At 47.6% G+C, this 15002-nt stretch overlaps 9 protein-coding genes and 1 non-coding gene across 10 annotated transcripts; 2 read left to right on the top strand and 8 right to left on the bottom strand.

Moving 5' to 3' along the window:
• Positions 1–33: 33 nt before the first annotated feature.
• On the bottom strand, positions 34–1740 carry EAP1 (Eap1p; the record flags this gene model as incomplete). Its single annotated transcript, XM_002552287.1, has 1 exon — positions 34–1740. The coding sequence occupies one exon, from the start codon at positions 1738–1740 to the stop codon at positions 34–36; it is 1707 nt and encodes a 568-aa protein (XP_002552333.1).
• A 457-nt stretch (positions 1741–2197) lies between these two features.
• Positions 2198–5356, bottom strand: LOS1 (Ran GTPase-binding protein LOS1; the record flags this gene model as incomplete). The annotated part of the gene is made up of 1 exon (XM_002552286.1): positions 2198–5356. The coding sequence occupies one exon, from the start codon at positions 5354–5356 to the stop codon at positions 2198–2200; it is 3159 nt and encodes a 1052-aa protein (XP_002552332.1).
• A 553-nt stretch (positions 5357–5909) lies between these two features.
• Positions 5910–6497, bottom strand: HAM1 (nucleoside triphosphate pyrophosphohydrolase HAM1; the record flags this gene model as incomplete). The annotated part of the gene is made up of 1 exon (XM_002552285.1): positions 5910–6497. One exon carries the CDS (start codon positions 6495–6497, stop codon positions 5910–5912), a length of 588 nt encoding a protein of 195 aa, XP_002552331.1.
• A 237-nt stretch (positions 6498–6734) lies between these two features.
• Positions 6735–7703, bottom strand: LIA1 (deoxyhypusine monooxygenase; the record flags this gene model as incomplete). Its single annotated transcript, XM_002552284.1, has 1 exon — positions 6735–7703. The coding sequence occupies one exon, from the start codon at positions 7701–7703 to the stop codon at positions 6735–6737; it is 969 nt and encodes a 322-aa protein (XP_002552330.1).
• Positions 7704–8473: 770 nt separating this feature from the next.
• Positions 8474–9292, top strand: ADD66 (Add66p; the record flags this gene model as incomplete). The annotated part of the gene is made up of 1 exon (XM_002552283.1): positions 8474–9292. The coding sequence occupies one exon, from the start codon at positions 8474–8476 to the stop codon at positions 9290–9292; it is 819 nt and encodes a 272-aa protein (XP_002552329.1).
• Positions 9293–9333: 41 nt separating this feature from the next.
• On the bottom strand, positions 9334–10491 carry NPA3 (GTPase NPA3; the record flags this gene model as incomplete). Its single annotated transcript, XM_002552282.1, has 1 exon — positions 9334–10491. One exon carries the CDS (start codon positions 10489–10491, stop codon positions 9334–9336), a length of 1158 nt encoding a protein of 385 aa, XP_002552328.1.
• Positions 10492–10699: 208 nt separating this feature from the next.
• Positions 10700–11500, bottom strand: EMC3 (ER membrane complex subunit EMC3; the record flags this gene model as incomplete). Its single annotated transcript, XM_002552281.1, has 1 exon — positions 10700–11500. The coding sequence occupies one exon, from the start codon at positions 11498–11500 to the stop codon at positions 10700–10702; it is 801 nt and encodes a 266-aa protein (XP_002552327.1).
• A 398-nt stretch (positions 11501–11898) lies between these two features.
• On the bottom strand, positions 11899–13710 carry KLTH0C02266g (glycoside hydrolase family 125 protein; the record flags this gene model as incomplete). Its single annotated transcript, XM_002552280.1, has 1 exon — positions 11899–13710. The coding sequence occupies one exon, from the start codon at positions 13708–13710 to the stop codon at positions 11899–11901; it is 1812 nt and encodes a 603-aa protein (XP_002552326.1).
• Positions 13711–13841: 131 nt separating this feature from the next.
• CBT1 (Cbt1p) lies at positions 13842–14669 on the bottom strand (the record flags this gene model as incomplete). The annotated part of the gene is made up of 1 exon (XM_002552279.1): positions 13842–14669. One exon carries the CDS (start codon positions 14667–14669, stop codon positions 13842–13844), a length of 828 nt encoding a protein of 275 aa, XP_002552325.1.
• Positions 14670–14765: 96 nt separating this feature from the next.
• On the top strand, positions 14766–14837 carry KLTH0C02222r. The gene has a single exon. It is a non-coding gene; the product is annotated as a tRNA-Thr (tRNA).
• The last annotated feature ends 165 nt before the right edge of the window (positions 14838–15002 follow it).

Genomic DNA, 15002 nt, shown 5'->3' with positions numbered 1-15002 from the left:
CGATCATTGTTGTTATCCCCTACCACTTGCTTGTCAGCCTTTCCTTGGGGGCAAGTTCTGGCTTTGTGGCTGGCCGACCATGCCATTTTGAGGCATTGGTGGATTGTTAAATTGCCCGAATGAAGGACCCTGGGAGAGGTAAAAGCTTGGGGGTGGCATCATGCCGTTCATTGGCAATGGCATGTCCTGGGAGATCCCCGGTGGCATCATATGCATTGGAGGGATACCTGGAGGTGGGATACCACGAGGGTTGGGCATATATGGAATCTGCATGTTGGATGGCCTTGAACTGTTGTCATCTTTTTGTTGAGAGCCTGTAAAGTCTCCGGTCTGTCTTGGGTTTGCGAAAAACTGCTGAGGAACAGCAACACCTGGAAGTGGCATTTGAAAGTGCTGAAAACCTGATGGGGGCGCGCCCATAGGCTGCGAGTTTGAAGAATATACATTAGGTGGCATGCCCGTCAAAAACCCAGGCTGGGGTTGTGAGGACATCACATGCTTGTTTGGAGGGAGCTTTGATAGTCCGGGAGGACCAGCAGGCGAACGTGCTGCTTGTTCCTTTGGTTGTTCTGCAACTTTTGACGTTGGAATTGTATTGGGTGAAATGAGAGCGCTAGGACCACTGGCCTCTCTGTTAGAATTGTTTCTTTCGGTATTACCTGGTGAGGCCTTGCCTCTATTGAGAAGGCCTTGGAAAAAGTGGCTGTTTGTCTGCTCATGAACCGGCGCAGCTTTCGTTTGAGAAATTTGTTCGGCCATTTGAATGTTGGGTTCTACAGAACTGGCCGCGTGCTTTTGGCTATCCATTTTATCGAAAAAGGAAAGTATCCTTGAGCCTGCTGCTGGGCGCGCATCTTCCTCTTTAGGCGTCGGAGGTTTTGCAACCGTGCTCTGCGCCCCACTTAGACCTGGGGGAGGCGTTGAGTTGAAGAACGATGAAAATCTCGAATGAGACCCTTTCATGTTCTCTGAAGAAGTTCCCTGAGGTTCAAGTTCTTCAAAATTCGAGCTGCTTTCTCTTTTCAAGTTGAAGAAATCGGATATAGAGCTACTGTTGTTAGTGAGCGGTGGTCGTTCTTGACTTCCGGTACTATTTTTAGAGGCAATGCCCTTCTTCTTGCGCTCTAGCTCCTTCATCTTAGCCCTCCAGTTTTCGAAATCTGTGATAGAGTTGCCTGTTGGCTTGATCTCCTCTTCTAAAGCAAGCAGCTCATCGTTATTCACCTTGATATCCTTCTCCTCTACGAAGGGCTTTTCGCCCTTAGAGAATTTGCTGCCGCGTCTGCCATTCCTCGAATTTCTGTTTCTGTGACCTTTTTTCTCGTTACCGGAATCCTGGCCCCTGGAGTTGCCGTCATTTTTATGGCCGTTGCCGTTTCCGCCGGCCGATTCAACTTGTCTGATGTCTGGATGCCTACTAGTGAGTCTCCAGAAACTTTTCTTTGGCAGGTTGGCAGTTGCGCCGCTCTGTGCGCTTTGCGAAACCACTTTCGATATTTTCATAAGCTCTTTCATACTGTAGACATATGTTTTGGTCTCACTTTGGGGCTTGAACTCTTCAATGTTCGTAATTTGTTGCAATTTGGGCGCAGAACCCTCCTTTGAAACTCCGCTGCTTTCTAGCACGCTGGCGTCTGATTCCTGCGGGCTGTTTTCAGAATCTGGTGCCAATGGACTGGCAACGGTGGTCGTTGCATCCAATGGTATCTCAGTCCGTGACATCTCGCTAACGTGTTCCATTTACCTTTCGAATTATGAAGATCTGGGATACCCACCTGTATCAGTTCATTTATCACTTGCCACCTCTTATTTATATCACTATTTACGTATATACGTTGAAGGTCAGTAAATCGACACAGCCCATCTTGCCGAGTCACGCATCGTGGGGGTGATTGCTTGCGTCAGGAGTGTATGAGACGTCGGTTGGTTTATATACGCTAAAATGCTAGATTGTAGTTCGAACTGTCCCTCCAGATAGTATGGGTAAAAACTCCACAATGCTAAATTGTTATGTTGGTTGATGCAATTGGCTTCACTAGCAGCGGCACATGCCGGTGGAACCATGGTCTTTTGGGAGGAAAGGGGCAGGATATAATGGTTTGTCTTGCTGTAGGGCCTTCCCCAGCATTTCCCCTCCCTCTCATAATTTTTGTGTTGGCGTTGTTGGGCGCGGGTCTCGCTGACAGAGAACAGACGTCTATCCCACAAGGTTGGTGATGAAACTTACAAAGTACTTTTCAAATGTCTTCTCATCGGCATTCGCGAGAGCCTGGACAAATTCCGAGGACAGCTGGCCCGGAAACTGGACCTGTGGGAAGTAGTTCTCGGTTAGGTAAATCAAGCAGGCATTCCTGTCTGAACCTGCGTGGATCGAATACAGTGCCTTTAGCAGTCTCGAAAGGTCGCATGCGACAACCCTGCAACTCCCGTCGCGAATGTTAAAACCGAACTCGGGCTTGAAGGGGATCTCGAACACAAGGGGCACAACCTTTGCGATAAAAAACTCGCTCAAGCCTTCTAACTTTGTGAAGTTGTTAGCGTTAGGGTCTTGTGGATCAGTGCAGGAGCCCGTGCCTATAAATTTGACAAAATTCACGAGCACGTTCAATGACAGCTTCATAGAAGACGTTTCATGGATTTCGTCCGGGGTGTACGTCATCAGGTCCTCTAACACCAGGGGCAGTGCCGTCCTGTTTGACTCTGTTAGGAACAAGGACATAGAGTTGTTGGTCACAAAGGACTGCAGAAAGGTGTAGTATGCCTTTTTCAAAACGACTTTGTCACGGAATGAATCTGTTATCACTACGTTTTTCTCGCTCGGGCCCTTCGCAGCGGAAGCAATGGAAACGCTTGTTTGAACACGGTCTGCTTCCTGCTCACTCTGAACTAATGACTTGAAGACTTTCTCAATTACTGGTGCGAGTAGGTTGTTAAGTAGCTGGTAACAAACATCACTTTTGTTGAACATATGAACAATTTGGCCCAAGAAACCCAAAAAATCGTTCAACTCCAAAATTTTTAGGTCTGAGCTGAGAAATATGGCGATGAGACGGCTTGCAAATGGTAGAATTTCTTCGTTCAAAATAGGAATCAGACGAGCAAACGAGAATCTGGTCGCATCACGTATTGATTCAAACTTGTTGAAGTACGAGAATGTGACTAGAATCACCTCGGCAACGTTCGAAAACTTCTCGATGACAGATCTTGGAAAGAGCTTACCAGTCACTTCGGTATTATTTACCTGATTTTCAGGCACTAGCCCAGAGTGAACACCTCTCGCCACGGTTCCTATAGCCATCAGTATGTGGTGAGTTTGCAAGACAACATCTGGGGACTTGACAGGAGCAGAAATACATGTTTCCAGATCAGAAAACAATGGAACCAGGATACCGTCCAAGAGCTCGTAACTTGAGTCGGCACTAGCTCCAATCAACATCCCCACGCCGTCGAATAAATATAGTTGATTATCAAAAGTCACATCGATGTCGGCAGTTTGTGGTGAGGTTGCCACTGCTTTAATTGTCAACAGTTGTGAGACCTTGGAGAGTAGGCTTGAAAGAGGCCCCGCCGTTAGCTTTGCCTTTGTCGACTTGATGAACCTCGTAAAGAGATACCAGGTTCTAAGCCGGACACGCTCTTTGCTGTTAAACATCCCGAATTCACTGCAGAAAATATTCAACAAGGTGTCGTTATCTTTGTTGGATGCTCCCAGAAACAAATTGTGTCTGACTACCAGCTCAAAGAATGATATCTGTATTAGTGAGTTCTGGATTTGAAATATATTAGTATTGTCCAAGAGTGTGGCCATAAACCTGCACATAAGATTGTGAGGCTCAGAAGAAAAGATGTCCTTCTTGTTGACCCCAAACAAGTTATTTCTGATGCTTTCGGCAAAGTTGTGCATTTGGTACATAGCGAACTCAACCTCCCTCCAGTCAGAGGAAGCAATAGAGCTCTCAATGCTTTTGGAAATATTTTGCAGGTAAATCCCAGGGTTTATGATCGCCAAGCTATCTTGAAAGATTTTAAGTTTGGATCTTATCGTTTCGTTAAATTCGTCTATCTCGTCCGTGGAGTCTTCATCACAGGTTTCATCTATTATCATCTTCTTCATGCAGACTGACATCAGCGCATTCAAGAAGTTTTCATGGTCAGAATCCAGAGAAAGTCTTTTAGAGTTCAGCGCGACCGCGCTGCCCGGCTTGCCACCAAGCGCAAAGAACTTTTTCAGAAACTGAATGTACTGAGAGATAAAAGGGAAACACTGCTGGGTGACCGAGTCGTATTCATGTTCCATAAACTTCAGCACCAGCGGCGCAACCTGGTGAATAATTTGCCTATCAGCTGCGGACGCAACCTCTTGAGACTCAGCCTCTGAGTTATTATCGCTACATTGCTCCAGTATTAACGAAAGTTCAAACCCGACGGAGGACGCGAGCTTTGCTAATTGTTCTTGGACATCAAGGTCGTCATTTCCGACACTTATCACTTTACTAGTTAGATCAAGCATACTCAGTAGAGCCAGCTTGTCACCCGGCTTCATTTTCTTGGAGATTATTTCACACAGGCATTGTGCACATGCAATTTTAGAGGCGGGATGGTCCAAAAACTCGTAAATGACGTTGATATATTCTGGACCCACAATCAAGCTGATTTCTATCCAAGAGATGTACGAACCGATGCAAGAGAGTGTTAAGTTTGCGAGCTGCGGTGGGTGTTGTTGCAGCTGAAACAGCTTCAACGAATTATACCACAGTGTGGATAAAAGTTGCACATCTCGTAGCCTCATGGCGTCCTTCAACTCATTATTCTTGAGTTGGATTTCTTTTGACCTTACAAAGGTCTGGTCGCCGATTTCGGAGTTAATCGCTAAACAAATCTTTAGGAAAAGGTCGAGGCCGACAGATGAGAACTCGGGTGACGCACCCGTCTGCAGACTCTCAATATTCAAGATCTGAAGCAGATCTTGGAAAAAGTTTGGCCACATATTGCCGTTTACCTCGCCGTACATGCAGTAGAATAAACGCGAAGTCATCTCTGCTATCTTGTTTCTCACGTATTCGGGGTCCTGGCTGTTCTGGTCCGCGCTCTTCGCACGCAAAAGCTCCGTGCAAGCATTCTTCAGATACCCTAGACGCTCTCCGTTGCTGTCCAACGCCAGGTCGCTAAGTACCTGAAGCGCCACGAACTTGCTAACGTCACTGCTAGAGGCATCTTGAAGTAGTGACGAAAACACCTGCGGAGCCGCTGCATCGGCCTTGGCCCCCTCTAGGAAATCTAGCGCTTGTTTCTTGAGAGCATGATCCGCCGTCGACGAGTTTGCAATATCTACGGCCTGTTGTATCTGCTGGATCATTGGTAAACCACTGCTGCGATTCTTAAAACTCTTGGTAAACCCTCTGCCCAACCTTCAGCAATAACTCGTTCACAATTCCCACCTTTTTTTAACTCTTCAGCTAGTATGCGTACTTTTAGTTCTATACTAGTCTTTGAGGCCTCAGAATCTAGAACTCCGGTTTGCTTTAGGTCAAAAGATTAGGCTTCGACGTTGGAGGATCAATTTGTTCTTGGACAAAATGCGTGTTCTGTTAAAAAACTTTTTCAAGCTCAAGCGCTTTGTGGAAGAATTCAGTCACAGTTACCTAACGGGAAGGGTAACGAGACGCTCGTGCAACTTGTTAGGAAGGATTCGTAGAGGCCGAAGGAAGGCAGTGGGGCCAATGTATCAAAGTCCTGTAGTGCTCGCTTGTGGCTTTTAAATGATACTATATAAGTGCTAATTTGTGGTTTGCGCTTAGCTAAGCTCGACTTCAGCGACATTAAAATCAAACCAAGTCTCGAGCGCAACCCTGAACAGTTTATAAACGTTTATCCGGATCTTGCTGTCTGTAGAAAGAGTTTCTGAACCCTTACGCGGCCTGGGTGTACAAATACTTCTTCAACTGTGCAAAAGCCTTGGACCTCTGAGAAATCTTGTTCTTGTCCTTCTTCTCCATTTCTGCGTACGTGCTGCCGGTGCCCTCGGTGGGCTCGAACAGGCAGTCCCACCCGAATGTTGGTGGACCGCGTGGTTCCACGATCTTGCCTTTGGTTCTGCCTTGAAATATGTGAATCTTGCCCTCTGAGTCGCCGTAAGCAACTGTGGTGATCGCCTCGGCACCCTTGTTCTCAAATCCATCCAACATGCGAACGATCTTCTCAGGACCCATGCTCTTCATGAACCATTTGATATAAGCGCCCGGTAAACCGTTGTATTCATCGAAGCACAAGGCGGTGTCCTCCACGAAAACAGCTTGGCCCTTAGGAATGTGTTTTAATGCCTCTGAAACCTTGATTTTGGCAATCTCTTCGAGGCTCCCGCTCTGCATCTCTGGAAGATCAATATTGGCGCTCGTCAGCTCAAAAATGGGTTCTTCGCTCTCGCCTGTTGCCAGGAGCATCTTAACTTCCTTCAGCTTATTCTCATTTCCGGTAATAAACACAATCTTTTGGACCATTTCGATCTGGGCTACGTAACTCTTGTGACTATGTCCTTGTCTCTCTATATTAGCGCGTTCATGTAGAGGATAGCGATTATCGACTAGTCATTTTTTATCGCCATCAACGCGATACAAAAGAATCGCCAGCCGCAGAGCTGGAGGGTATATAACCTGTTGCTCAGCCAGCACAGCTCTCTGGTCAGCTGAGCCCAACCTCTTATTGTACATAACAACATATAAAGACCCATGGCCCAATCAAGCTGGGGCGTATTCCAACTCGTTGCTGTTCTCGTACTCGTACATGTCGAGGGCAACAATAGCAGATTCTCTGACGACATCGTCCTTGTCAGTCAAATGGTCCTTCAACACAGGCAGAACATCGTAAGTGGCAATAGAACCCAAAGCCTCGGCGGCCTCGTGTCTAACCATAGGAGCCTCGTTCTCACGCCCCAGAACCTCAACCAAGTGAGGCACGACAACTGAGTTACCGATTTGGCCAAAAACATACGCGACTTCGTGCTTGAACAGCGCAGAAGGGTCATCGAAGCCAGCGGCAAGGGCCAAACAAGCCTCGTCGTTGCCAATGTCTCTGAGTCTGAACATGGCTCTGTATCTTTCAAACAATGGCTTTTCTTGGTCTAGCAGGATCTGCTTCAGCTCCCCAATCTTGTAGTCGGTGTCCTTAGTGAGAGGTGGCGCGGGGTCGATGCTCGAGTACAGGGACTCCTGCAGGTTCTCCTTATCGGCCAGGCCGCTGTGTTGCCACTTGATTCTGCCAATGGCAAGCTCGCAAGTCTGTCTGATTTCAAGCAGGGGGTCTTCCTTGAAGTATGTCTCGAGGATGGGCAGCGAGTCCACGTCACCCAAGGCACCAAGGGCCTCTGCGGCCTCGTGGCGGACCATGCATTGCTGGTCGTTGTCGGCTAACACATCCCTGAGGATGGGCGCTCCGGCCATGTTCTTAGTCTGCCCCAGCACGTAAGCGACCTCGTGCTTCAGCAACTCACTCGAGTCGCCAAAACATTCGCTGATGTATTTCGTCGCCTTCAGGGCCTCCTCGGGCGATTTCTCGAACTCTTCTGCGATACCCTTCAAGTTGAACAGCGCTCTGAACCTGTTAGCTAGCTTGGAGTTGCCCGACTTGTTGATCAAGATATCTCTCAGCTGCTCTAGCGAGCAGTTGTCGACGTTTTCCTCAAAGTGCTTCTCGAAGTTGGTAGACATTTTGCTGATGTATTGGTACTAGTAAAGAGACTGTGCAAGTCCTACACAATTGCTCAAAATATCCAGTTTTCCTGAGCGTCAGATACTCATCGCACCAGCTCATCGCACCACCATCTGATTGTCAAAATTTTTCATTTTTCCGAGGTGAGTTCCTGGGCGCTATTGAGTTAGTGAGTTAATACAATAAATTACTGGCTTTAAAGCACCCCACAGGGACCCGATAGGGAGGCTTTGCTGGTGTGGCTGAACCTGAGCTTGGCAGGTTAAGCGTGGGGATAGTGGCTACAAAAGGGCTCGCCTACTAGCCCAGTGGATGCCATAAATTCATCACGTGACAGTGGTGATAATCTAACTCGTTTTCCTCGTTCCTCAATCTTGGTCGCATTTCAGCTGTCAGGCATGATCCGCGAGCCCGCCGCCTTGGACCGTCGGACCATATGCTTCTCTTGCATTCAGAAGTGGCGCCAGTTTTCTTGTGTGCGTACGGCGTTCGTTTCTTGCATTGGTCGGTTCCAGCCGCGCTGGGATCGTTGCTCCAATTGAGCCAGGCCGCAGCCCTCGACTTGAAGAGGCGTTCATGGCTTAATCAACGTATCATTTATAAACCCAAGCTGTGCCTGTCATATGGCCGGGTTTGGCGGTCGGCGCCTTCTTGTGCTCTTTCGATGGGAGAGATAGGGTAGGAAAGCCAAACTTCAAAGTTCTAAAAAAATCGGTGCAGTAAGCAAAATATCTAAACCAACAAGTGTTCAACCAAGCAGAATTCGGAAATGAATACTCTTCTTTTGCCACTCGTATCGACCGGAAATGTGCCCCAATTGATGACCGATCTGGTTCTCCACTCCTTGGATTCCGAGTTCGAATTCGTTCGCGAGCTCGACAGCTTGTACGTTTATCCCTTCACAGGACCTATAGATTACGTCGAGGATTCTGATTCGAGTCTGTACCGGACCAGCCCCGAGAAAACCTTTACTACACCTGTTGAGCTTTTCTTCAACCCCAAACTGAAGCTATACATTATCCAGCAGCGGTCCCCAATCCTGCAGCCTTATGAAAACCAGTTCTGTAAGAATGTTATAGCGCCACTTATCGAGGAGTTGAACATTGGATCCTTGGTAGTTACGGATGCTACAGACAACTTTGGAGAGCACATAGCCGCGGCTTCTACACGGAGAAGCCCATATTCCTTCGGCGTGTGTCAGGTTTCACAGATCGACGACTTGTCGGGCGAGTTTCAGCAAAAGCTGCAGCTCCATGACACGGGTGCAACCCCTGTGAATAACACACTTTTCCAGTTTTCAAGCCAAAGTTTTCAATCTGGCATCTCCACCGAGCAATTCATTTTTAAACTGTGCTACCACCTTCTTCATACACAAAAGGTTTCAGAAATTCTGAAAGAAATCCGGTACTTTAATATATACGTTCAAGAGGGCGACAACTCCGAAGACGCTGCGGCGGCCTGTACGCAAGTGCCACAGGTTATTACAGGGTTCCCCAGCATTACGACACTCCGGGCACCAGTCTCGTGGAAAGGAGTCTACGGAACCCGGGACGCGCCTGGCACCTTTGAGGAGGGCCTCTACATCTGATATGCTTCCGTTGTTCATTTTGGGTTGAAGCTCCCGAGTGATTACTGTCTAATGTAACGTGCAATGTTTTCAGCGGTCTCGCTGCTTGCGGATTTGGCAACCTTCTGGAATGCTTCTTCGTATCTCTTCTGCAAGTCAGGAGTTGATTTCCCGTTGACCTCGCCGCTCATCCTGTCCCCCTCTGCAAATGTGTACTCTCTCTCGACCCCCTCATCCTCATCCCTGAGAACAATGCCATCGTTTTCGCCTTCTTCAAAGTCGCTCAGGACGTCGGCCTCTTCTTGTTTAGCATTTTCTGCATTCTGTTCATCTTTCAAGCCCAGATCTTTCATGAGATGCTCAAGAGATTTCTGTTTTTTAGTCTTCTCCTCTTCTTCCTTTTGCTTTAATATCCTTTCTCTCTCTGCTTTGTAGTAGGACTCGTACTCATCCACTTTTTTGTCAACGGCGGTTAAAAATTCGTCGAAGCCCTCACCTGTGTAACTGGAAACACCAACCATGTCTAGTTGTGAATAGAATTCTTCCAGCATCAGCGACATAGAATTCACTAACGAACCCATATAACCGGACCCCATACCTGTTTCGCCATTCAGCTCCTGGTCTTGCCTTAGAGCATCTTGGAATGCCTCGAAGTCAGTCATCCATTCGCGTGCGAAATCGGCCTTACACACATCGGTTTTGTTGAACACTACAACCATTGGCAACTTTGTTTTGTAGAGAATAGAGCACGCGTACAGCATGTTGCTCATGAAAGTGGTAGGAGAGGAATTTCTTGGTGTATCGACAATGTAGGCAATAACAGTGGGGAATGTGGAGGCAAAAGACTCGGTTATGATTGCACCTGAGGCACTCCAAACAAAACACTCGATCTGGCCAGGTGTATCTATTATACAGTGCTCGTATTTGTCGCGCTTGTTCTCAACCAGCTTAATCACTTGGTCTATTTTCGTGCTGAAGAGGTTAAGACTTGTAACGATAGCACCGTTGGGGCCCAGATTGTAGTTCTCCATCACTTTCTTGTATTTCACGGAGTCACGAATGTCGATATTAGCTCCATAAGGCACATTTAACACCGCAGGATCTAGTTGTACAACGTAGGGTGGAGATTTTGCGGCATGCAAATGCGAGTTCAAACGTTGCATGAACGTAGTCTTTCCAGAACCGGCCATGCCGATACATATCACGGTCTTGAGTGGCATCTTCAAGGAGGATTTTGGAAGGTTGTTGTGTGGCGACAATGTGTCCGATGAGCATCTTCAACTGAAAACCTTCTAAGCTTATGAATCTATATGAAGTAATTGTTAACGAATTGGCCGAAGGAAGGTTGGATTATGGTCAAGTCAAGCTCGCTCAAGTTTCAAGCAACTATGGAGGTCAAAAGCATGTTATTCTTGAGATTTCATTGCATTATTGGTAAAGCTCTAGCACCCTGTCCTCAATGTTGTCAAAGCATGACTCGTGTTGAGCGATAGTAATATCATTGGCCAAGCTCTTCATTATGACATCGGGGGTTGGACCGCCAGGCATGGTTTCTATTTGTTGTTGCTGCTGGACCACTCCCAAGGCGTCGCCCTCACTGTTTCCGAATAGCAAGTTATTCACGGGGTTTAGGCCCAAGGTAGAAATAAAGTACCATGAAATACTACTAACCCAGCGGGGATCGAGGTCGGAAGTCATGATTCCACTCTGGAGCATCTCTTTGAATTTAACAGTAAGTGGGAAAGGCAGTTTCATGAGCAGGAAACCTGCAAAAAAATGGTTAACCCACCACATAATAATAGTTTGCGGAATATAATTGGCAAGGTTACCTTTGACCATACCCATCATCGCATCCGAAGCATTTGGATCTGTCAAAGGATTTGGAGGCGTTTCCGGCTTACCCTGTTGCGCCAAGAATTTGCCTTCAGCGAGCACCTCCGCCAGATACTCTTGTCTCATGTTGAAAGAGTGGCGGTTCAGATTTGTGCCATTTCCCAGCAGCGCTTGTGCCTTGCTTATGTACTGGAATTCGGTCAATTTCTTCCTAGGAATACTCTTGACTTTGGGGCCGAGGATTACCATGATATACTGACGCATTACACCGACCAGAATCATCACAATGGAAATGGGAAAGAGCACCCAGTACTTTAATTTGGGATCCAAGACTAGCTCGGCAACAGCACCTGCCGTACCCACGCTCAAATGCGTGAGAGCAGTGGAGAAATGCATGGACGCTTGTGGCTTGAGAGGTTTCTTTTATGCGAATCGCTTCCACTAGTTAAGGCTAATATAATATCGACATAATCCTTAGCAACATAATCATATTCTACGTACAGGAAGGTTGGACCAAGCGCGACCTGCTCGTCGAGCTTCCAAGCGTTGCATGACATTGGGATCCGAACATGAGAGGCCTCTGGTTCCATAGAAGCGATAAAAAAGACCCAGAAATACTGACCGCACCTGAGTTGTGAGGAGGCCTTTGCTTCCTACCGCCTTCGCTAACGTTTAAAAATCGTGACACTCAGGTTGTGTCCGTGTTTCTCTAACTGTACACGGCAGAGTGGGGCATAAGTGGCTGAAGTGCAGCCTCCTTTCCCAGGTTTTTAAAAGCCAGCCACGGTAGCAACTCAATCACTCCCAGCTTGTTGTGGCAGTGACAACAAAAAATTTTGTAATGTGAATCCCTCCGCGGCATACTCATCGCGGAAAATTAGATACGGCTTGGTTTGAGCTAGCTGCAGAATAGTCTTTGCAAATTCAGAGTTTGCCCAGGCAAACCATGGTCTGGTGTACGTGCTGCCGCCTTCTTTAAACGCTTGGACAGACTCGTGAATGAGCCCGAGACCGCCAGTGCTTTGTAAAACCATATCAAGTAACCTCTCAATCTCCTTGTCATTCTCAGATGTTCGTATAGCTACCAGTAAACTCATTGGCCAAGCGTTGTGTATTCCAATATGCGGTCCGCCTATCCCTTCAAAGTGTGTGCCCTTGATGTAGTAAGGATTTCCTTCCTTACATGTTATCATCCTTCTCGTGTTCTGATAGATTTCATCGTCGACATCAAGAAACCCAAGGTCAGGCAGCGAGAGTAGAGAGGGGATGTTGGCGTCGTCCATCAACAAAGAGCTTCCGAACCCATCAATTTCATACGCAAAAACCTTTCCAAACTTGGGATGCTTGACTATTGCATGGTCCATGATACCGTCTCTAATCCGAGAAGATGTAACTGCCGCTGCGGAGATCAGCTCTTTAACTCTCTCCAATTCGGAAGGCGAGCTTGTGGTTTGCTTCAAGTAACCACGCAAGTACTCGGCGAGGGTTTCTAGTTCCACCGACAGGTGAGCATTCCCAGGGATGAAATACTGGAAGATTGTGGAATCATCGCTCGGCCTAAACGCAGATCTCACTAGTCCTATTCCACTGTTCACAGGGTTTCCCGTACCTGCCAACGGTAACGTCTCGGACGCCACGTTAGTGTTTCTGCGGAAAACATACGGAAACGTATTCACGAACCCATCTTCATCGAAAGTGGAATCGGATTCAACAGAAACCACAATCATAAGCTTTTCGACGGCCGATATCCAATCCGGGGTTACAAACGAAAATTTGAGCTCTTGCGGAGCGTTCTCGTAGTACTGACGTGATAGCGTCAAGAAAGATGCCAAAGAATCGACCTCGTATTTACACTCGAAAACTTGGCTCCAGTTAGGCTTTGGATCGACGTTGTCAATAGAGCTCCTGCCCCTTTTGACAGAGCAATAAGAGGGGGGATGGAACGCGTTGCAAAATGGATTGTTTATTACAAGCTGTGCCTGAGTGTTAATGGCACCTCTGATGAGCTCTGCTAGTTTACCATCATACTTGATGAAAGGCTGGTATACTGAAAGTTGCCATGCAGAGTCGCGGAGCCATTCGGCATGTATATCCCCTGTAACCACGAAAGTCTCTGGAAACTCATTCCTAAAAAGAGCGCTTTTTTCTTTATGATTTCTGAGCTTCCTGTTGCTCGACCCCGAGACATGCCAAAGTATAGTAGTGTCCAACGTGTTCGGGAAACTATTCTCAAAGAGCCTGGCAAGGTCGCGATCCCTGAACCGGGAGGTGAACTGCCTTATGAACTTTTCAACAAGCTCGGACGTGAAAGTCCTGCAGTTTTCTGGTGGCCTTTGGAATGGTAGGTCGAGCGGTGTCGCACTAACCTCGTCGCGGTAGTGCGGGACAGATGCGTAGTCTGCATAGTTCGGACACTTCCGCACCCTTGCTTGATACCTTTGAGCGGTAGATGCCCCCTGGAAAGGTCGCGTCGCTGGTTTTCGAGGTGTCTTTTCATTTAAGGGTTCTGCTAAGTACCCTTGGTTGGAGGTTGAAAGGTTGTAGATGATGCATACGAAAAGCAGAGAGGCGAGAATGGGTATGAACCGTGAAGATACGCGCCGCATGGTAGCTTCAGTGGCGACAGACTATTGTTGACGTGAGCCCCGTTTTTTGTTTCCTGTGCAACCTCTTTCTCACATTGACGCGTTTGGAAAAGATGATAAATGAGATATAAGCAATCAACAAAGCCGATTCTTCACCCTTGCGCATACGACGTGAACAAAAGCCACTGCTGGTTGTCGGCAAGCCTTGGCTTGGACAGCTTGTTCTCGGCTAGAGCCACGAGTACCTTCTTCGCCTGCGACTTCGCTGGGTCTGCGTCGCCAATCGATTTACACTTGGCAATTTGGAGCAGCTTCTCGTAGTTGAGATCTTGGTACATCTTAGAGGACTCTTCAAGCAGCGGTTGTATGTGCGACACCACGCTGGAGTCGCGGGATGCAAGCTTGACGCCGACCACAACGGGCTCGAAGGCGGCGTCTCCGTCGCTGCGGTCCGCTGGCTTCGCGGCCAGTTCGAGATACTGAAGAAGTGCAGTAGCGGATTCCGGAGAGGAAAGCCGCTGGAAAGAGCAAAGGAGCTTCTGCTTTTGGCATAGATGCTTTGTCTGCAAAACGCGGGCGAATAGCCGAGTGTCCAGTGGATGTTCGAAGAAAACCGGCGAAGGCGGGATACCTATATTTTCCGCGCTCGACGCGGCACCAGACGCGGCACCTGACGTTCTATAAGCCTCATTGACGCCCTCACAAAGCCTCCTCCACATCCGCGCCCTATTTGCACGTCCGACTCCTTCGATCTCTCGCCACTGTAGTAGCACGAAGCAGTTGTAGTTCGCAAGATACCGAGAGTAGCAGCCAGCAGTCATTTCCTCGAGCACTTTGCGCTCAAGTTTTGAACGCGAGCCGCTATGCTTTCCGCCATACCGCGTTATAGACTTTGAAATACCAAGAATATCGCCAAATCTTCGACTAACTCCAGACATGGCACACTTTAGAAATGAATGCGGTATACTTATTAAACTCATTAACCTTTACTAGACCGCTTCCACCAAAAAAAGACAGCGAACCCAATTTATACACTCCTCTAGTAGCGGTGTATGATGCCATGTTTTCAACAAGAAGCCTCTTTGGCCAAGTGGTAAGGCATCGCACTCGTAATGCGGGGATCGTGGGTTCAATTCCCACAGGAGGCATTTACATTCTCACATAGATAAGTGATTATTTCTTTTTGCAATTATTTTTGAGGTAATTCATGTCTAATTTAGCCCCACAGAGATCGGGTATCAGAGATTGAAACGCTGCTCCCACGATGTTGGTTGCCAATTGGCAAAGCCCGGTTGTTATACACGCAAAATTGG

Source organism: Lachancea thermotolerans (genome assembly GCF_000142805.1).
Source record: "Lachancea thermotolerans CBS 6340 chromosome C complete sequence".
In the NCBI taxonomy this organism is placed as follows: Eukaryota; Fungi; Ascomycota; class Saccharomycetes; order Saccharomycetales; family Saccharomycetaceae; genus Lachancea; species Lachancea thermotolerans.
The sequence above is the reverse complement of the archived record's forward strand: the minus strand, read 5'-3'. Positions and strand labels throughout refer to the sequence as shown.